General features: G+C 34.4%; 1 protein-coding gene across 4 annotated transcripts in view; it reads right to left on the bottom strand.

Annotated features, from left to right (window-relative positions):
- The window catches only part of LOC106869320 (EVI5-like protein), a 304,412-nt gene that overhangs the window by 11,974 nt on the left and 271,736 nt on the right, over positions 1-20,702 (bottom strand). For all 4 annotated transcript variants that reach the window (XM_014915019.3, XM_014915018.3, XM_014915020.3 and 1 more), the window contains 2 exons: positions 19,568-19,714; positions 17,370-17,534 (listed from right to left, as the gene is read on the bottom strand). In XM_014915019.3, coding sequence (XP_014770505.1) covers positions 17,370-17,534; positions 19,568-19,714 — 312 coding nt within the window. The remainder of the gene's footprint in view (positions 1-17,369; positions 17,535-19,567; positions 19,715-20,702) is intronic.

Raw genomic sequence — 20,702 nt, 5'->3', positions numbered from 1 at the left:
GATGATGTTTGTTGAGGCAGATCTTCCGCAGGTGGATGCTCATCCTGTTGCCAACCAAGATAATATTCTCCCATGGCCAGACATGCTTTTCATGGAAGACTGGAAATGAACAACACTGCTTCGTTTATGATCATCACATCAAGACAAGGGTACACACAAATGCATGCACCTACACATCATTTAATGTCCAGTTTCCATGTTTGGGTCAGATGGAGTTAATTAGAGACAGATTTTCTATGGACATATGCCCTTTTTGTTGCCCATTGTCACCTGTTTCCAAGCAAAGTAATATTTCCCCATTATCAGACAGGCTTTCAGAGAATATTGGAAATGAATTACACTGCTTGTATGATAGTGACACTCATTTACAACTATTATGTAATATTAAGAAAGAAGACACAAACAAACACTGATGTTTGATTTTATATGATGATTTAGCTGGTCAGATCTTCAAAGTCACTGTCAATAGTATTCTTGTTAGAGAATAATACACACACACACACACAAACGGATTCTTTCAGTTTCTGCATACATAATCCACTCATAAGGCTTTGGTAAGCCCATGGCTACAGCTGAAGACACTTGTCCAATATGAAACTCAGTGGAACCACAAATCATGTGGTTGGGAAGTAAATGTTTTACCCCAAAGCCATGCCTGCACACACACACATGTACATATATATATATATATATATATATATATCATCATCATCGTTTAACGTCCACTTTCAATGCTAGCATGGGTTCTAGTATGCTCCGTTGGATGTGTAATGTCAATGTGAATACCCGTAAGAGTGTAAGTATCTTGAGAGAAAAGCTGAACATTAGAAGCATCAGTTGTGGTGTGCAAGAGAGACGATTGCGCTGGTATGGACATGTGGTGAGAATGGATGAGGATAGCTGCGTGAAAAAGTGCCACACCCTAACAGTTGAGGGAACCCGTGGAAGAGGTAGGCCCAGGAAGACCTGGGCTGAGGTGGTGAGGCAAGACCTTCGTACATTGGGCCTCACCGAGGCGATGACTACTGACCGAGACCTTTGGAAATGTGCTGTGCGTGAGAAGACCCGGCAAGCCAAGTAAGATCGTTGCCAGTGCCCCTGGACTGGTTCTTGTGCAGGTGGCACATGAGATGCACCATTTTGAGCGTGGCCGTTGCCAGTACCGCCTGACTGGCTCCCGTAGGATTTTCGAGCGAGATCGTTGCCAGTGCCCCTGGACTGGCTTGTGCGGGTGGCACATAAAAGACACCATTTCGAGTGTGGCCGTTTTCGTGCGGGTGACACGAAAAAGCACCCACTACACTCTCTGAGTGGTTGGCGTTAGGAAGGGCATCCAGCTGTAGAAACTCTGCCAAATTAGATTGGAGCCTGGTGTTGCCATCCGGTTTCACCAGTCCTCAGTCAAATCGTCCAACCCATGCTAGCATGGAAAGCGGACGTTAAACGATGATGATGATGATGATGATATATATACATATCTATATCTATATATGTATATATATATCTATATCATCATCATCATCGTTTAACGTCCACTTTCTATGCTAGCATGGGTTCTATATATATATATATATATATATATATATATATACATATGTATATATGTATATATATATCTATATATGTGTATAGTGAAATTTCCCAGGCATGGAAGCTAAAATTAATGTCAAGAGGCCTCAAGGTAAATTTAGCAAAGATTAAAGTATTACTATGCAGGAAAGAAGACAAGGCTCCAGTATCATAAGGGAAATAACTTTACTCGACAGGCAGAAAAGCTATAGGCATAAGCTCCTTATGTTGTCCACCAAAAATAGACTCTCTTAAATGCCCTGCTGGTTTGATAGTTGATAGCTTCTGTTACCTAGGTGGTAGCATAGTGAGCAGGAGAGGTAGTTACTCAGAAAGTACAGTAGCCATGGCAAGAATGGGTTGAAAAAAATAAGTGTAAGGAGATACCATTACTACAGACAACAAAGGGCTTCTGCCTCAAAGTGAATTGCAGACTGCATGACACCTGTGTCAAAACAAAGAGGCTACATGGTAGTGAGACATGGACTTTTAAAACTATGATGCTGCATGATAGTGAGATGTGGGCCCTGAGTGCAGAGGATGTACAAAGAGCAGCAAGAAATAATGTGTGTGTGCATGTTTGTATCTATAAAAATGATGGGCCCTTTTTAGCTTCTGTGTACCAAATCCATTCACAGGCTTTGGTTAGCCCAGGGATATAGTAGAAAATAGCTGCCTAAGGTGCCACACAGTGGGACTGAATCCAAGAGCATATGGTTGGGATGCAAGCTTCCTAACCACACAGCCACAGCCACATCTACAGCTAGAAGTACTTACTATTTGTTAATGTAAACCGTTACTGGTTTCCTAATATTCTAGTGGTTTTCTTGAGTCAGATCTTAGTAAAAAAAACTTTTGAATCCAAGTTATTTCTCATGCAGTCTGAGTATGACATGTCCACCAGGTTAACCCTTTTGTTACCATATTTCTGTTGAAATACATTACCTTGGTTCCAATTAATTTTGAAAATAACTTGGTCACTATTAAGCTGGTTTTTGGAACATAAAATGAAATTTAGATGATCTCTTTAAAACAAGATGTTTGTATCAAAGAAACAGCAGCAGTCTCAAGTAGGTTCATATCAAAAGGGGCTAAAAACCACAACCTTTTGTAAATTACAACTGCCAACAAAGGAGCCTCTTTATGGTTGCTGATATGCCAGAAACAACAACTAAATCTCCTTTATATCACATCTTTAAGGATGATAAAAATTCAAATGTGTTTATGTATATATACAAGGTGCATTATGAAAGTTTTAAATCTTTTTCAGGAGAGACATTTATTAATTTCAGAGAAGCACAAAACTCTAATATCCTTCAAAGTTAGATCCTCTGATTTCAATGCACTTGTTGCAGTGCTCCAGCCACTTCAAGAAGGCCTCATGGAAGTCCTCCAAAGTGAAGGTGTCCTGGACTCTTGTTACAGCCTCTTTCATCTTCTTCTTCAGCCAAGAGAACAATCAGAAGTCACAGGGAGAAAGATCTGGACTGTAGGGAGCATGAGGGAGAGAGTTCTGACAACTTTTTCGGTTAAGTAGTTGGTCACCAGAATGGAATTGTGGATTGGTGCATTGACCTGGTGCAGGTGCTCTGGCCTTTTGAAATCTCTTCCTGAACTCCCTCAAAACCTCCACAAAGTATTCTTTGTTAACTGTCTTGGCCAGAGGGGATCCAGTGCCCTTGCAGTTGGAAAAAAAAAAGAAGGAATCATCATGAGTTTCCTGGTGGACTTGCTTTGTCAGGCCTCTTGTGCCAGCAAAAACTAAGTGCTTGGTACATACATGTTAATCCATATACAGTCTGGAATATTTCATAAGTTTCTGTAGCACTTTTGCCCAGTTTAACACAAAACTTTATTGCATAGCAAGTTTCCAAATTGTCTTTACATCCTGATTGCATTCTGCAAACTGGTGATAATTAGTGTCTAGTAAGGCGTGTTTAAAGAGCTGTTACAACTATCTCTTTAAATTTGGAATAACAAAACTTGGTAGGCCAGCTTATTATATGTATAGTAATGATATACTAAAATTACAATTATCTAGGACAGCTGTAACTGCCTCTCCTAAAAATGTCTCAAAACCTCTGAATGCACTGTTTGTTTGTTTGTGTGTGTGTGTGTGTTTTATCCTGATGATATCCACTTTAGTATTTACCAAGGGAGATTTTCTGCAGTTGGATGTCCTTCTTGTTGCCAGCCCTCTCCTATTTCCAAGGGAGGTAATATTTTCCCATCAGTTGGTGTGTTTCCCCAGAATAATGGAGATGAGTGACATGGCTTCTATGACAGTGACACTCATTTACTACTATCACACAATGTCAAGAGAAGGGGACACAGACATAAACACATCCACATACACACATATATACAACAGATTTCTTTTAGTTTCTGCCTATGAAATCCATGAACAAAGCTTTGGTTGGACTGCAGCCATCATTGTAGAAGACACTTGCCCAGGGTGCCATGCAGTGGGACTGAACCCAAAACAATGTTTTTGGAAAGCAAACTTCTTATCACACAGCCATGCCATGCTTGCTTACACACATATATATATATATATATATATATAATGGGAAAGAAAGAAAGAGAGAGAGAGAGAGAGAGAGAGAGAGAGAGAGAGAGAATGTATGATATTTAAGCATGAGCAGTAGCAAACAAGCTGATTCCAGAGCATTAAGCAGAGTAAAATTTGAAGCAGCAGTTAGGAAAACAATAAGACATTCAACGGGTTAACATTAATTTATTTAACTCTGTTTGTTACAAATTACAAGGAATGGTAGGTAAGTACAGAAGTGTTGATGGAATAAAGATGTAATGTTTGTATGTGTGCATATTTATGTACGAATATACGGCAAAATGAAAGGAAAAGAAATTTGAAAAAAGAAAAAAAGGAAAAGTAAAATGATGTAGAGAAAAATGTGATAAAATAATTGTAACAAGAAAAATATTTTCTGTTTTGAGTTAAACATGTATCAAACGGCCTTCTACCTACCCCCTTACCCCAAAAGAAAAATTTTTTAAAAAGTCAATTTATTTAGCTTTATCTTGAAAACTTTGTTCACTATTTACATAATTATAGCATCTATAATTGTAACACATGTAAATTACACTGTAGAGTTTGTTTCAAAATGTAATTGTATAATTTAAGAAATTAAAAATTTTTTAACCCTTCAGCATTCAGATTACTCAGTCAAATGTAATGCTTATTTATTCAGATTGTTTTGAATCGAACATGCATTATATTGTAGCATTGAGATTTTGATGATGTAATTGTTTATTTTTAAAATGACATAGTGGGGTAGTTGAAAATGGCTGGATCTGGCCAATTTGAATGCAGGTCAGGTAGATATGTGGGCCAGATATGACTAGTTTAAATGCTAAAGGGTTAAAGCAATATTTTATTTTATCTATCTATATATATATTTGTGGAGAGAAGGGAAAAAATATAAGCAATTTAACTGCATTAATTCAAAAATGTGTATAATGAAGAGAATACAAATTTATTTTCTCTCCCAAAACTGCTTATAAGTAACTGATTTAATGATCCCTCACAAAAGTAATATTGAAATTTATTAAAAATAAATAAATCCTTTACAAAAAAGATTTTGGAAATTAAAATTTTGCTTGTTAAGAATCTGGTTATTAAAATAGAGAAATGGAAGAACAAATATTAACAAGAGTTTGAATGGCCAGGAATAATGTGATGTAAAAATTGGAAGAAAAAAAATAACTCAGCAGAATGAGGCGCTATAAATTGGATATTGATAAAGAGTAGAAGTAAGGAAAAAAAAATCTTTGAAGAATACAACACTAAACAAAATGTTTCTTTTACTGTTATTATTCATTATCAACACTGATCTATATCAACATAATTATTATCATTAACAGTAGTAGAGGTACAATTATTATTGTTTTGTTATAACATGAAAACTAGGAGTTGAAAGCTTAAAGTTTTTTTGTGAATGAAAAAAATCATAAACATTGAAATAATGAAGGAAGACTAGTTATTAGAAATAAACCAAACTATTTTTGATATCACAGATACTTTAGCTAGATAAATAACCAATAACAACTCCATAACCAGGATTACCTGAGACATGATTAATAAACAACTGTAATACCAAGAACGTTAAAAACAACAACAAATCCCTTTAACAAACATGTTGACAACAATATATAAACTAGAATATTCATCTAGTCAAATTTTATAACAGGAATCAAATAACTGAATCAAAGAAAACTTGCAAGAGGCTAAATCAGGAGACAATTATAAATGTGCCATCAAAGAACTCAAGTAGCAGCCATATTTCCTTATCGCATTTAAGCATCTTACGAAGAAGAATGAGCCTAGAAAAGTATGCTTTTGACAACAGGTGCATTCCACCAAGATTGGTTTGTGACTGAAGAACATGGTTATCAACAAAAGAAGTAGCAGCAAAATCTATACACAAGATTTTAAATTAACATAAAGAGAGAGGTACAAAAATGTGCCTTTCCTAAAGAAGGACTCCAAAATCAACAAAAATTGTTTGAATTGGGAGACAGATTAAGTTTAAGTAGTCACTGCTGCATACAAGAAACAAAAAAAGAAAACAATCTGTTGGCTGAAAGAGAGCAGATGTGTTCACTAAATATTGATGTTGCACATCTATATCCAAACAACCCATACCAGATGCTAGAAAACATGTAGCAGGAGACTATGTCCTCATAAGGACTCACACTGCAGATGATGGATATTATTATGTGTGTGCGTGCATGTGTGTAAATCAATCACTGTCTTCAAATTTTGAATTGCATATGTTCAAAACAAACAATAGCTAATATTGTTGGAATTGTAACCTTTGCTTGCTGTTTTAGATTTTAAACACCTTTAATAGAAGGCTTTGTCTTCTCATTGAAAAGATAATCTCTGCTGAAATTTTTCAAATCATTATACTCTATGATATTCTACCATATATGTATTGCTATTTCATTCATTTACTGCTTGTTTCTTCCATGCTAGAATGAATTTGGATGGAGATTTATTTGAGGTAGGATATTACGACAAGATGCTCTTCCTGTTGCCAATCCTTACCTTGTTTTCAAGTAAGGGTTGGTTGTTTACAATTAAATTGCAATGACAAAACAAGAAGACAGAAACACACACATATGATGATCATTATATCATGAGGCCATGATGACCTAACTGGCACTAGATGATAATGGCCCCAATACTTTTGCAAATATTTCTATGTGAGGCACACAGTTTGGTCAGATAACGTCCAGTATGGACTGGAGGTAGCTAATGAGGAAATGTTCCAAATACCTAATGTAACGAATGTAGGCCACTTAAATCTTACATTTATAGGTTGTGGTAATACAGACCCTTAGGTATACAACGGAAACTGTGGAAGAATGAATCATTTGTTTTGAAAGATACCAAAGTTGAAATCTCTTAAAGTTATCTGAAGCCTGTATTATGCAGCTCAGGATGTCATTATCAATACTAACATTATCAGAGACAATGATGTAGATATTTCAAAGACAGCATTACTAACTGCTGTTTATCAGTTTATCATCAGAAATGATCTGCCAGTGGCGCTCCATTGCTAGATCACTTGTCTTTGTGGTGTACACAGATAGCTCTATACTGTTGTATGCTCCTACAACTAGAGCAAGAATGGTCTGAAGGTCCTCCTCAGAATGGGCTACAGGAACACAGCTGTCTGCATACTGCACTGTGCAGTTTGGTGTTTGCATGGAGTCTTCTGATTCTTAAGAGGTTGTCTACTATTGCTGTTCTTGATTTTGTTGTAAAACCTGTTGATGCACAGGAGGAATATGTTAAAGACCATTGATGTCAGTACATACCTCTGTGCATAAAAGGCAGAACTTGAATTCTTGTTATCACATGATCACCTGAATATTCATTTCATAGTGTTACTGGCTGACAAATTAAATATTATTGGGACAGTCAAACCTGAAGAGGACATCTCAAAATGGCACACTTTGAATGTTTTGAAAAGGTCAACAATGGCCATAAACAGGTCTAGATGCTTCTCCCGTCTCTTTTCCTGAAGCTGCCAGCTGCGAAGACCGTGTTGTGCTCTTTATCCTAAATCCACACTGTAATTCTAGTGCCACTTATATTGCAACAGATAGCCTTGTCACTTTTGTTCTTATAAATGTTAACGATGCTTGCGTTTTTCCATTGCCGTGAAATGCTCTCATGAATCCAAGCCTTAGTAATGTATTAGTAGATGGTGAGCATATACATGTACCTTCCCTTATTATAAGTACCAAAGGACTTGTCCATAAGAGAACAGACAGTGCTAAAACTCCTGGAAAGTTTTGTGGTAGAATGAGATTGCAAACTGGAGGAAATTCACCAGAGTTCTAGTTAAGCAGTATGTTAAAATTATGGACTGAATATAGCTTCTAATGATATTCAGATTTGTTTGTTCAGTTTAATCTTTGTTTTGTAGTTACTAGACAATCTTGCTTCAGTGTTCCACTCTGTGCTAGTGGGAAGTGCACTCTATGTTTCTGATATGGATTGTATTAGTTTCAATAAAGGGAAAAAAAAAAAAATTTAACCTGCATAGTCAGATGCTACTCTGATTCTCCAGAAGTGCCAGACTACCTGCCTACTTGCAATTTTCAGAATGATGCAGTGGTTTATTAGGCTTGTAGAATGTTTTGTTAGCATTATAAAAATTATGCAGATTATATTTTATTGGCAAGGAACAAGATTTCATATGACATTGGCAATTTCCTCCAGATTATCTACAAATGCTGCTTGGCATCACTGGGTGAAGGGCTGCCCAAAGTTGCTAGGTGTGCTTGGTGCATGCCCTTAAACAAGTTCTGGATGATATCCAAGATATCTTCAAACCAATCTTGGTGGTTCTTATGCTACTGCCTAATGGAAAGGAGAACTGATATAGGTCCAATGTCGTTTCACAGTATTTTTTGAACTTAGACAAAATTCCAACACTCTTAATTTCTCAGTTCTGAGGCATTAATACTAATTTCATGTGTTTCATAGGCAGTTGTAATTTAGTGTCTTTTTGTAAGGCTTCTGTAGCCTCAAGGGAGGATGCATTTTCATATGGAACTTGGCCACACTCTTTCAATGGCTGGTCCAGGACTCTGCGCCTCTGATGGTATGGGCAATGGAAACATTTTTAATGCCATTACATCTCACAAAAAAAAAATCAATCACGTGACAATGCTCGGAACAAATATTTTTTGGTCTGCTGGAAGAAAGGTGCTGGTTATAGTGAGGTTATGTTTAAGGCAAACACAAAGTAGCATTGTACCAATTGTATTTATCTTGTTAATATCACAATCACCAAATATTCTCCACCATAGCCTGTTGTTCTGTTCCACTCTAGCAATGAAGTCTACAACCAAGAGAATTTTGTAACTCTAAACAATCTGACAAAGACTTTCAACCACTACTTGATAAAACCATTTCTTGGTTTCATTCTCAAATAATAAAAATCTCATTGAACACACACACATGCAGGCACACAAACACATGCATGTACACAAAACTAGCACTCTGCTGTCTTTAACTCTCTCAACAAAGCCTCACATCATTGATTTTCAGCCAATGCTCCTATAATTAGGTAAGTCCACACAGAAATGATAATAGTTAAGCAAGCAAGAGCTGTGCAGGAAGAAGAGGAACTAACTGTGACTAACTGGCTCTGGATGCTAACTTTAGCTATTTGTTAATATCTTGGCGTGAGATAAAATCTTCATATTCAAAATCCATCTCAGGAGAGATTAGGCATATTAGTCTTGGATTTTAAGTAATCTAAAACAAGGACATTCTAATACAGAACCATTATCTTAGATTTATAAGATAGTAGCAGTGACTAAACACTCTTGTTGGAAGAAAGTCATAAAGGATAAGAGACCCTACTAAAACACACACACACATACACTTTTTTCAAGTTCTTCAGAGGGATTGAAATGACAAAGAATCTCCAAAGAAATCTCATTATGATGTTGCAAGTTGAGATTTGTAGACAGCCTTGATATCTGTTTAATTATTGGGGCCGAGGTTAGCACAAGAAATCAAGAAAGCAATGTTAACTTGATGTTTTGATCAAAATTTCAAACCCAACCTTAGACATGAAATGAAAATTGACACCTGGAATAAGACATTTACATCAAATTGGTAGACTATAACTAATATGCAATAATAGGAACAGTTATGAAATATCTTTGGCTGAACTTTCAGAAACAAGACAAACAGAGAAGCACTATTTTACAACAGACAATGGTAAAATTTTCTCTAAAAACAACAGTGGTAATGGATATGGGATTGTTGTTATTCTGAATATAACTATCATAAGGTCTTTGTCTGGAAATAAACCAGTTAACAATAGGATAATCAAGATCAGACTTAGAAGAAAACCTTTAACCTCACAACCATTTCTTATACTCTATCACAATTAAGGGTGTGATAGATAGATTCTACGATGTACTTTAAGAAACTGATCTCATCCCTAAAAGATATTGCCATTCTGATTGGAGATATGCTGAGGTGAAGAAAACTAAAACAAAATCAACAGCTTTGGGCAATTTTGGTTAAGAAGCTGTTTAGATGATTTCTAATAAATGGTTTTAACTGCATCATAGATGCTCTTACACTTGAATTTTGATTTATTACAATGTTCATAGTCAGATACATTATTTTATAATGCAACAGTAGTGGAAAAATAGCGTTAAAAAAGGTAAAACATATCCAGGTGCTGGCTGCAACAGTAACCACTAATTTATTTGTTTGTGAAAGTTAAATTGCATCCTAACATCAATAAAAAGATTGAAATACCAAGAAGATGTAAGCTTGTAAAGCATTTGAAATGAATATAAGGTTGGAATTTCTTTAATAAAATATAAAGAACTTAGGTAATGTGAAGGAAAAAAAAAACTCAGAAGAACTGGAATAAAGCTAAAAATGCAATTGCAGAAGTAGCAGAAAAAATATTACCAAAGAACAACAACAACAACAACAACAACAAAACAGTGAAGTGGTTAACAGAGGAGACATTTGATAAAATTGAACAAAGAGCTATAAAAACCAGTGATAGAACATCAGAATTTAATAAATGATATTAAATTCAAACCATTGTGGAAAAAAGATAAGCAAGAAAGTATCAAAATTTATGATGGTATTGAAAAAAACCCCGAAGAATGTTGTTTCTAATCTAAAGATGATTCAGAAAACTAGAGAGCCCGATGAATTTTTTATTGCTTCTATTGAGTATCAAAAATTTTTCAACACAGTTATTGATGACAATTATGGTCACTGACAGTCACACAACATTTTATAGACTTATTACTATCACTTTATTCTCAGCAAAACAGCAGCTGTCAAAACTAAATGTGGGCTTTACTGAATGAATGATTTGAGATTGAGTGGTTGGGGTATGGCAAGAAAGTACTCTTATTCCTTCTTAGTTTAACATCTATGCAGAGCGTAATGAGGACAGATCTATGTTTTGAAGGTAAAGCTAAAAATGGTCATGAATCACAGGTATACTGATGCTGTTCTTACTACGAGAAGCTAAAGAGAATTGAGATTTAGTCGAATAAAATAAAGGAGAATTCATTAAATTTGACACAACTAAATCAATGATTATCTTACAAACATAATGATCAAAATAATCCTTTACCACTGATAACAAACTATCACAGTCATGTATAAGTTTTGTAAAATTGGAAATATTTTTACAAATCAGAGTAATGACAGGAAAGAAATAAAAAGAATTGTAATAGCAAAGTCTTTTGTTACTTCTTTAAAGACTTCATTCAGGAAAAAAAAAACAAAAAAACACATCAATTTCAAAATAGCTGCACACTTCAATATTCCCCAAAACATGCAAAAAATCTTAGAAATTTTGGCATGTCATTGGTCTCTAGAAAATTTTTTGATCAGTGGGAAAGCTTCTACAAAAAGGACTAGGAAAGCCTGGGTTGGATATCATCTTGGAGATAACAGGATTGAAGATGCAACAATTGATTTGAGAAGATCAACAATAGACAGAGATAAAAAAAAAAAAATGGTAAAAAAATTGTTGGATGAACCTCAACAATCTAAGAGTTGGTGGATGCAGATGATAACATTTATGTACACACACACACACACATATATATATATATATATATATATATATATATATATATAAGGGGAAATGTAGGTACAACAAACTGACACACACACTTGTGTGTGCTTGTTGAACTAATGCACTAAACTTAATTTATTAATATCTATTATAACAAAGTTTCAGTTACTGGCACAACAGGGTGCATCTTGGCACTGATTAAGACCAGTGAACATAAACAGACCCCCCCACACACACATCAGGCTTTCATATGTTTCCATCAACCAAATTTTTCAACACACAAGGCCTTGGTCCTCCTGAGGCCACAATAGAAAGCATTTGCCCATTTTAAAAGATAACTAGGAAACAGCTACTAGCAAAGAAAGTGCTTGTCAATAAGAGATTGTTTTTGCAAGGGGAGCATTCACAGATAGTTGATTGAATTGTGTGTATATATACATAACAGCACTTATATACAAGAAAACAGCACACTGCTGACTTACAACAGAAATAAACATTAAAATGAGTAAGGGAAATGAATAGTTAGTGTTATCTCTCAAATATTTGTGTTTGCTGTGTATGAGGGGAAAAAAGAGTGTGAAAAAAAAAAAAAAAAAAGGAAGTGAAGAAAGTAGAACGAAATGCCCCCCCCCCCCCACACACACAAGTGAGAGAAAGAGAGAGAAGGAAAAAGCATCAAAAAGGTATAACATAAAAGTATATATATATGTGATAAATACACAACCATTAAATGTGATTGAATCACTTAAAATTCGTTTTGCATTTGAATGAATGGATACAATCATTATCAAAATTGTCACATCATCATCATCATTGTGATGTTTTATTGTCCAGGTAGTGGATGGGGAGAGAAATTATCTTTGTAGGCATGGGTTAGAAACTGACATGTATTTAAATACAAAACCTCAAATATTATCATTATTATACCTCAAATATTATTTATAGAATAGTGTGTGAATATAGTTATGTTTGTAATGGTATATTTGTAAAGAGTTTACTTATATATATTGTGGAGTACAGTAAGGGCAATATCTGTGGGAGGTTGTATGTGTATGATAATATAAGTGTATATAACAAAATAAACAAGGCAATGTATTTTAGTGTGTGTATGTGAGCCTGTATGTATAATGTACATCATAATGTCTCTCTATAAGCATATGACATGTTAGTGTATGTATGCACATGTGTGTTAATGCACATATATATGTATGTAATAGCAGCAAGAATATAACAGAATGAATATGTCTGTGTATGTATGTAAGAGAGTTATATGCTTCTCTGTCTGTCTGTGTGTATGTGTGTGATTGTAAGACAGGCTATGTTTTCCTACACGTATGTGACATAATGATATGTATATGAGAAATGACATGCCTTTCTATGTTTATGCATTTCCCTGATATGTACGAGAGGCCATATATTTTCTATAAGTATGTATATCTATGTAGGTGAACATGCCTTTTTATGTGTGTGTATATATAAAGCTTTATGCCTTTTTATGTGTATATATATATATATATCTATGTGAATGGCAGTCAATTGAAAAAGTCAGTAAAAAACATATGGAGGAATGGCAGGGTGGGGCACAAATATTAACATTATAAACAAATTTGACCTGAAGATGTTACTTGTTTCATAGGTTCATAATTTTAGTTTCTTTCTCATATTACATTCTCCTAATGTCTTTAAATAAAGCACTAAAATTCACACACAAATGCTTGTTAGTAGATCTGCACCAATAAACTTCTAAAATCTTTTCTACATCAAATTTATAGGTGGGAGATGGTAACAGAAGACTGTGATCTTTACACCTTTACCAAAGCTAATTATGTCACATATGAAGTGGTTCTTAATGAAAAATCTAAGTCACATTATAGAGAACTTAGTGCCATATTGCAGTACTTACAACAATATCATAAACAATCAAACAATTAAAAAATGTTTCATACATACAATACAAACTTGTATGCTAGTGTAAAGATATGTTTCTGCTATCCAAATGCATAAATACACCAGTTATATACACACACACACACACATTATAGAATATATGTAGTGAAGTGCAATATGTAACCAAAGTTTGGGCTCGTGGAGGGTCCCACACTCCATTCCTACAGCCAGTGTGGTATGATGTGGGACATCAAACCTTGAGATAAGCTAGTGTGTGGAATAATGAGCCATGTTATAGTATTAATAACAAACAAAAACCTGGTATGGTAGTCAATGCATTATAAAGCATACACACATTTTGTCAAATTACTGTCATGATTACATAATTGCAATTGAAACATTATATAACCTGACAACTCACTTCTTCAGTGTTCAACAATACCTTTTGTAGAAGATATGTTTGTTAGTAGAAAGGTTGGAGGCCCTAATTAAGATATTCTGAACTAATTTGCCAACGGCACAACTGGGATGGCAAGAATGTCTTTGAACATTATTGAAGCTTTTGTAGGTTTGAAGTATGTATAACATAGTCCTGGATTTAGATATGTTATGTCTAGAAAACTGGAACTTCTTACTCTATTTCGCAAAAGACACCCAAAGACTGGAGCTTTGGAAAAAAGTGTGGAGATGTTTTCTAAGCCTCTCCAGCACATACAGGGAACATTAAGAAGTGATAAGGAGAGATCATCAAATTCTTTATTGCCCACAAGGGGCTAAACATAGAGGGGACAAACAAAGGGAAGTCGATTACATCGACCCCAGTGCATAACTGGTACTTAATTTATCGACCCCGGAAGGATGAAAGGCAAAGTCGACCTTGGCGGAATTTGAACCCAGGACGTAACGGCAGATGAGATACCGCTAAGCATTTCGCCCATTGTGCTAACGTTTCTGCCAGCTCGCCGCCTTCAGGAGAGATCACCATCATCATCATCATTTAACGTCTGCTTTCCATGCTAAAGTCTGCCCCTTCCCACCCCAGATTTGGAATACTCTCCCTCGGATGGTAGAGTACATATAAACCAACAAGCTCAGTAACCTGGGTGGAATCCAAAAAACCCTATTATGTCAAACTCATTGGTCCTAGAAGTGCCTATGCCAAAGGTCACCTTGAAAAGAAATTAGAGTACTCCTAGCCAACAGAATAATATTAATCTCATCTTGTGTGATATATGAAATCTTTATAGCCAAAATAAGGGCCTTATTAAGTAATCTGGGTGATATCAAGGTGTTAGAAATTCTCTTTGTTGAACTGAGATTGGGCTCAGTAGAGGACCCCACACTCCACTCCTAAATCCAGTGCAGTGCTGAGCACTGAAGAAGTATTTTGCAAGATTATGTTTCAACAACAATTATGCAATCTTGACAATAATTTGGTGAAATGTGTGTAGGCTATATAAAGTATTGAATATCGTGTGTTTCTGTATTTTATGTGAAATTATATAAAAACAATTTAACATTTAACTGAAGGATTACTCAATCCTTTTTTGTAGAGTACATATTTATTAACTTTTACAAGGAAAAGGTTGACAGTCAGCTTTCTTCTTATAAAGCTTTATATATATATACACACACACACACATGCATGCACAAAATCATTTATGCCTATATACTTATATAAAAAAAGTATATAGAGTCACTTAGTTTAAGGACAAGAATATACTGAAAACTAAATGTCAGTTCCTTCCATTTATTTAATCATTTACCACTTAAACTATATATGAAGAGAAAGAAACTTTTTACTCTTTTAAATTATGCAAGTTTAAACATGCAAATTAATAACAGCACTAATCAAACTACAAAAATGAACACTACTTAATTTAAAAACATTTTGGGAAAAAAGTACTTTAATATTCAATACTATATTCTAAGTAAGACAAACTGTTAATAATTATATGATTATATTGTTCATAAGATCTGTTGTGATGGGTATTAAAAAAAAGTACAACAGAAATGCAACTGAGAATTGTGCAGCTTGATTGAGCCGAAGTGGAGATTTTGAGTTTATAGCTGTTGAAGTTGAATACTTAATAATCATTGCTTGCTAAGCTGAAAACATCTTCAATAAAACTTGTAGCTATTCTGACTCTATAAGATCTGGGAATGGGGGGAGGGGGGGGGGGAACCTAGTAAAATAGCAGACCAATACATTCAACATTTATTGATGAAGACCAGGAAAATGACTGTTGTCAATATTTTGCATGACATTTGACAGAAATGTTATATGAAGATTGGTGGCGACATCATCAAAAGCCAACTAAAGCAGTATTTGTTTGTGAGACATATTGTATGTACAAAAGCTAATATTTCTTTGAAGAAAAAGGGGTGTTTGCAGTCAATTTGCTCAGAAGCATAAGAATTGAACATCATCAGACTATTAAAAAAAAAAAAAAAAAAAAATCTCTGGATCAGATGAGTCAAAATTCAATTAAATTTGGCTCTGACATTTGAGTGTATGTCCAACATTGCATAGGAAATGGATTTCACTCAATCTGCAAGAGTCCAACAGTTATGCATAGTGAGGGTAATGTCATACTGCATATCTACAAAATAGGTTTAGTCTCATATATCAAAGACATTACGAACAGGACATCCTATGTAGAGACCTTAGAGCAACTATGCTTCCAAATGCTAACAGTTATTTGGGTCAATCATGGATATTTTGGCATGACAACAATCTAAAGCATACTTCAAAAGTAATCAAAGAATTTATCAATTGCAAGAAAATCCAAATGCCTCAATCACCAACAAAATCCTTAAATTTAAATTGAATAGAAAAACTTATAAAAATTGGTCAAGACGAGTATACAACAAAGGAAATACAGGATCTGAGCAAATTGCATCATTATATAGTAAAAAAATGGAAAGATATTCCAGATTTGATCATCAAACTTGACGTGATCCTTCTTTGAGAAATTTTGGGTATTCAGCCTCATAATAGTAAAATATGATTTCATTTTTCTTGATTAACATTCCATTTTATTGAAAACAAATGTCTTAAATATTTTAAAATTAAATAACGTTTATTTTTATTGTGTAATCGTTACTGTCAATAATTACATTAGGGTAATTCAAAATCTTTGAAATTAAACTTATCATTTAAAAAAAAAAAGTGTTCTATAAGTATGTATATAGCAAGTGATTAAATAAATCAAGATAACTGTCCTTAAATTAGCTGACATTAATATTTAGTAATACTATAGAGACACAGAAAATATCCCCTTTTTTTTTTTATATCTGTCTTTGTCTCATACCACACAGAATTACAAAAACATCATGAACATTACTGGTAACATAAGTTTCATGATTTAGCATTCTGAAAACAGCTTTTCAAAGCACTCATACTTCTATATTGAAATATTAGAATTCAAACATACTACACACACTTCAAAGAAATCAACTGGTTGGGACGTGATTGTGCAATTGTAAGTCTTTACAAATTTTATTATGCTAATATGGGCAGGAATGATATTATTCTCATTAAATTAAATGAGAAGATTCAAACAAAAGTAAAAAGATCATATCTAAGTTAACAGCAACTAGGACTGGAATTTACATTACTGAGACAAAGTTAGAGAAGTGGACAAAAATTTTCTTTTTCTACATGTAATTTTGTTTGTTGCTTCAGAACATTACAACGAGAACACTATGGTGATTGGAAGGCTGGATATAGTGGAGTGTCATGTTAATTTTAGAAGGGGAGAGAGTGTGAATTGCTCCTTTTCATGTCTTTACCTGTGTTTCCAGTTCCATCACTTTTTGTTTCATCTCTTTCAGAGCTGAGAGAGACTGGGCTTCCCTTATCCTTACTGTCATCAATTCTTCTTGGAGAATCCGCACTTCATGTTTGCAATTTTTCACTTCAGAAACATTTGGTGAAAAGTTATTCATACAATGTTTCTGTAGGAGTAATGGAAAATTAGAGTTTATTATAAAAAATAAAAAAATGAAAACAATATTTTATGATAGTAAAGAAAAACAAAAGGAATAATTCAATACACAAATAAAAAGAAATACACTATTTCAATACACAAATAAAAAGAAATACACTATTTCAATACACAAATAAAAAGAAATACAAACTGGTCAAAATGCTTAGTGGCAATTTGTCCATCATTACGTTCTGAGTTCGAATTCCACCAAAGTTGACTGCCTTTCATCCTTTCAAGGTTGATAAAAAAAGTACCAGTTGAACATTGGGGGATCGATGTAGTTGACTTATCCTCTCCCTCAAAATTGCTGGCCTTTTGTCAAAATTTGAAATTATTATTATTATTATTAGGTAGAATTGTAAATGCATCAAAGTATCTTGTCATATTTTGACTGCTACGTTTTTCGTTTTTGTTCTGAGTCAATTTTGCCTTTCATCTCTCTGGAGTCAATAAAATAAAGTACCAGCTAAGTACACTAGTGGGGAGTGAGGTGGGGTAATCAATTAACCTCCACTCTTCTAAAATTTCTGTCTTTGTGCCCTAAAGCAGCAGTATAATAATAATAATAATAATAATTATTATTATTATTATTATTATTATTATCATTATTATTAGTTTTAAGGCAGTGAGTTAGCAGAATTGTTCATGTGTTGGAGAAAATGCTAAACAGCATTTTTTTCAGCTCTTCACTTTCTGAGTTCAAATGCCACTGTGGTCAACTTTACTTTTCAGGGTTTATACTATCAGTATAAAAGCATCATATGCTCACACAAAATGAAACCAAACACAGTAAACAGGAGTGAATATCATTATCCAATAGGTTCTTGAAAATAAGAAACAGACAACTAGATATCTTTGATCCAGAAGACACATCTATCTGCAATAGTTATCAGAAACTGCCAATGGGATTAATTCCTGAAAATAATTCTAAATGAATGGCAACCTCTTCCCAACAGACAAGTTTAGAAATTGAGAGAACAAGTGAGCGGGAAAGAGATAGATAGAAAGAGGTATGTTGTACTTTCTTATAACCCTGTCAATTTGTGTGCAGCTAGTTGTGAAACTGTAACCTTAGATATTATCACACCTGTAAGACTGTGCATTCTTTCAAGTCATGCATAGACCATCAGTTGGCATAAACCAGTTGCTAGTTAGCTGTGTATATCAGGTTTATGGCAGCAAGTAAGTTATAAAATAGATATGTTTTGACAAGCCAACAGAATCTAACCAAATGCCTGGTCAGTAGTTTGCTCAACCATTTATTACTCAGACATCAGATTTGTATTGTCTTTAAGACACTTTGTTAGCATATTGGAGAATCTGATATCAGTAGATAAAGTTATTGGGTTTGCATTTCATCAACAGTATATCAACAAGTGAGTCAAGTGAAGACGAATTGTATGACATTTACCACCCATAAATGACTATCAATACTAATCAAAGATTTGATTATTCGCTAAGTCTAAACGTATAGTAATTGTTATGGATTTTATGAGTATGAACATAGCTGACACTGTAAAGTGATTTGTGTTAGGAAGGGTATCCCACTGTAAAACTATGCTGAAAAGGAAAGGACAAATGGAGACAATACACACCTTCCACATGCTCTAAGAGGTTGGTGATAGGAAGAGCATCCAGCTATAAAACCATGTCAAAAGTAAAGATGTAACAGAGTTAACTGATTTGGTCTGTTGCTGAGTCAGAAGAATGAAGGACTATGCTAGTTGCTGAGAAACTGTGAGACTAGTCTAACACATGTCAGCATGGGAAAATAGATGTAAGATATTGATGATGATGACATGTTTTCTATATCAAAACGTGTATGATATAAAAGATTTTGTGTACATGACACCATCTTCATCATCATTTACCATGCTGGCATATGCTGTCTAAATGTATTTCAGTTGTCAGGAATTTCATAAATCCTGTCTGTAGCAATGTATTTTACAACCAACAGAGAACAATATTTCGTTTTGGTGTAAATTAAGACAAGCTACTAACCTCCCAGAACTGATCAAGCTCATTGACTTTCATACGGAGTTCCTTCAATGACAAATTTGCTTCAGCTTCTCGCAACTTCACAGCAATAAGTTCTTCTTGTAAATGCTGGACATCATTACTTGGAGCTCGCTGTAACATTTGATTTGTCTGAAATGTTAAGTAATAGCAGGTTATTACAAAGTTGGTACATAAAGAGGAGATGATAAAATAAGTACAGATATTGATGATTTGATCTGGAACTGCTTATAATCCACACTAATTTATGAGCAGGAACTTCAAATTCTTGCAGCTGCAAAACTAGTTTACTGGTACCTTGTACAGTATAGTATTAATAAACTTGTATCATTTATACTAATGTACAGGTGCCTGTATTTCATTTAATTATTTTCAGAAAATTCAATATTGGTTTAATTTAGAGTGTTGACCACCCTTGGTTCAGAAAAATCAGTAATCTGGAAAGGGTTTGAAACCAAAAGGTTCTGGAGAATCAAAGTTGTACCTGTATTAGTAACATAGTGGAGTTAGGTCAACAGTGATAAAAATGTTGTCTTGTATCTAATAAATACATTATTTAAGAGCATTTCTTCTTCCACTTCCTTCACAAAAATAGATAAAATATATAGAGGATCATCTACCTTACCACATCCCATTGTTTAAATAAGAGAGAAAAGATTAGGAGGTTTGTTTATATTTTAGGCAGAGGAGAGAAATGGAAAACATTCTAAAATGCATGATAGTGCATCTGGACTAATGAGAATACTTTGGAAAAACTGGTTCCTGATATGATACAGAACATGTCTGTGAAAAAAAAAAAAAAAAAAAAATTAGGGCCTCTGGCGGTCAAGGCTGACCATGCATTTGCATATGTTTGAGCAGGCTGGGCCAAGATCTGTTTAGAAAGACTGGCAGAGCTACTTATGCATGTAAGTCTCTCCTCTTTATATCACTTATATGTGGCCAAAAGAAAGGCTGCTGACTTGGGTCAAGATAGCCAGGCATCTATATCATTACTGTCAGGATACAATGAATTGGAACGGATGCTGCAAGGTATCCCCCCTGATTCTATGACAACTCTGTCAATCCTCTGCCATGAATTGGTATTTTTCATGGTCCACCATGTGATAAATGGCTATAG

The sequence above is a fragment of the Octopus bimaculoides genome, chromosome 1 (assembly GCF_046866305.1).
Source record: "Octopus bimaculoides isolate indiv1 chromosome 1, ASM4686630v1, whole genome shotgun sequence".
Lineage (NCBI taxonomy): Eukaryota > Metazoa > Mollusca > Cephalopoda > Octopoda > Octopodidae > Octopus > Octopus bimaculoides.
The sequence above is the reverse complement of the archived record's forward strand: the minus strand, read 5'-3'. Positions and strand labels throughout refer to the sequence as shown.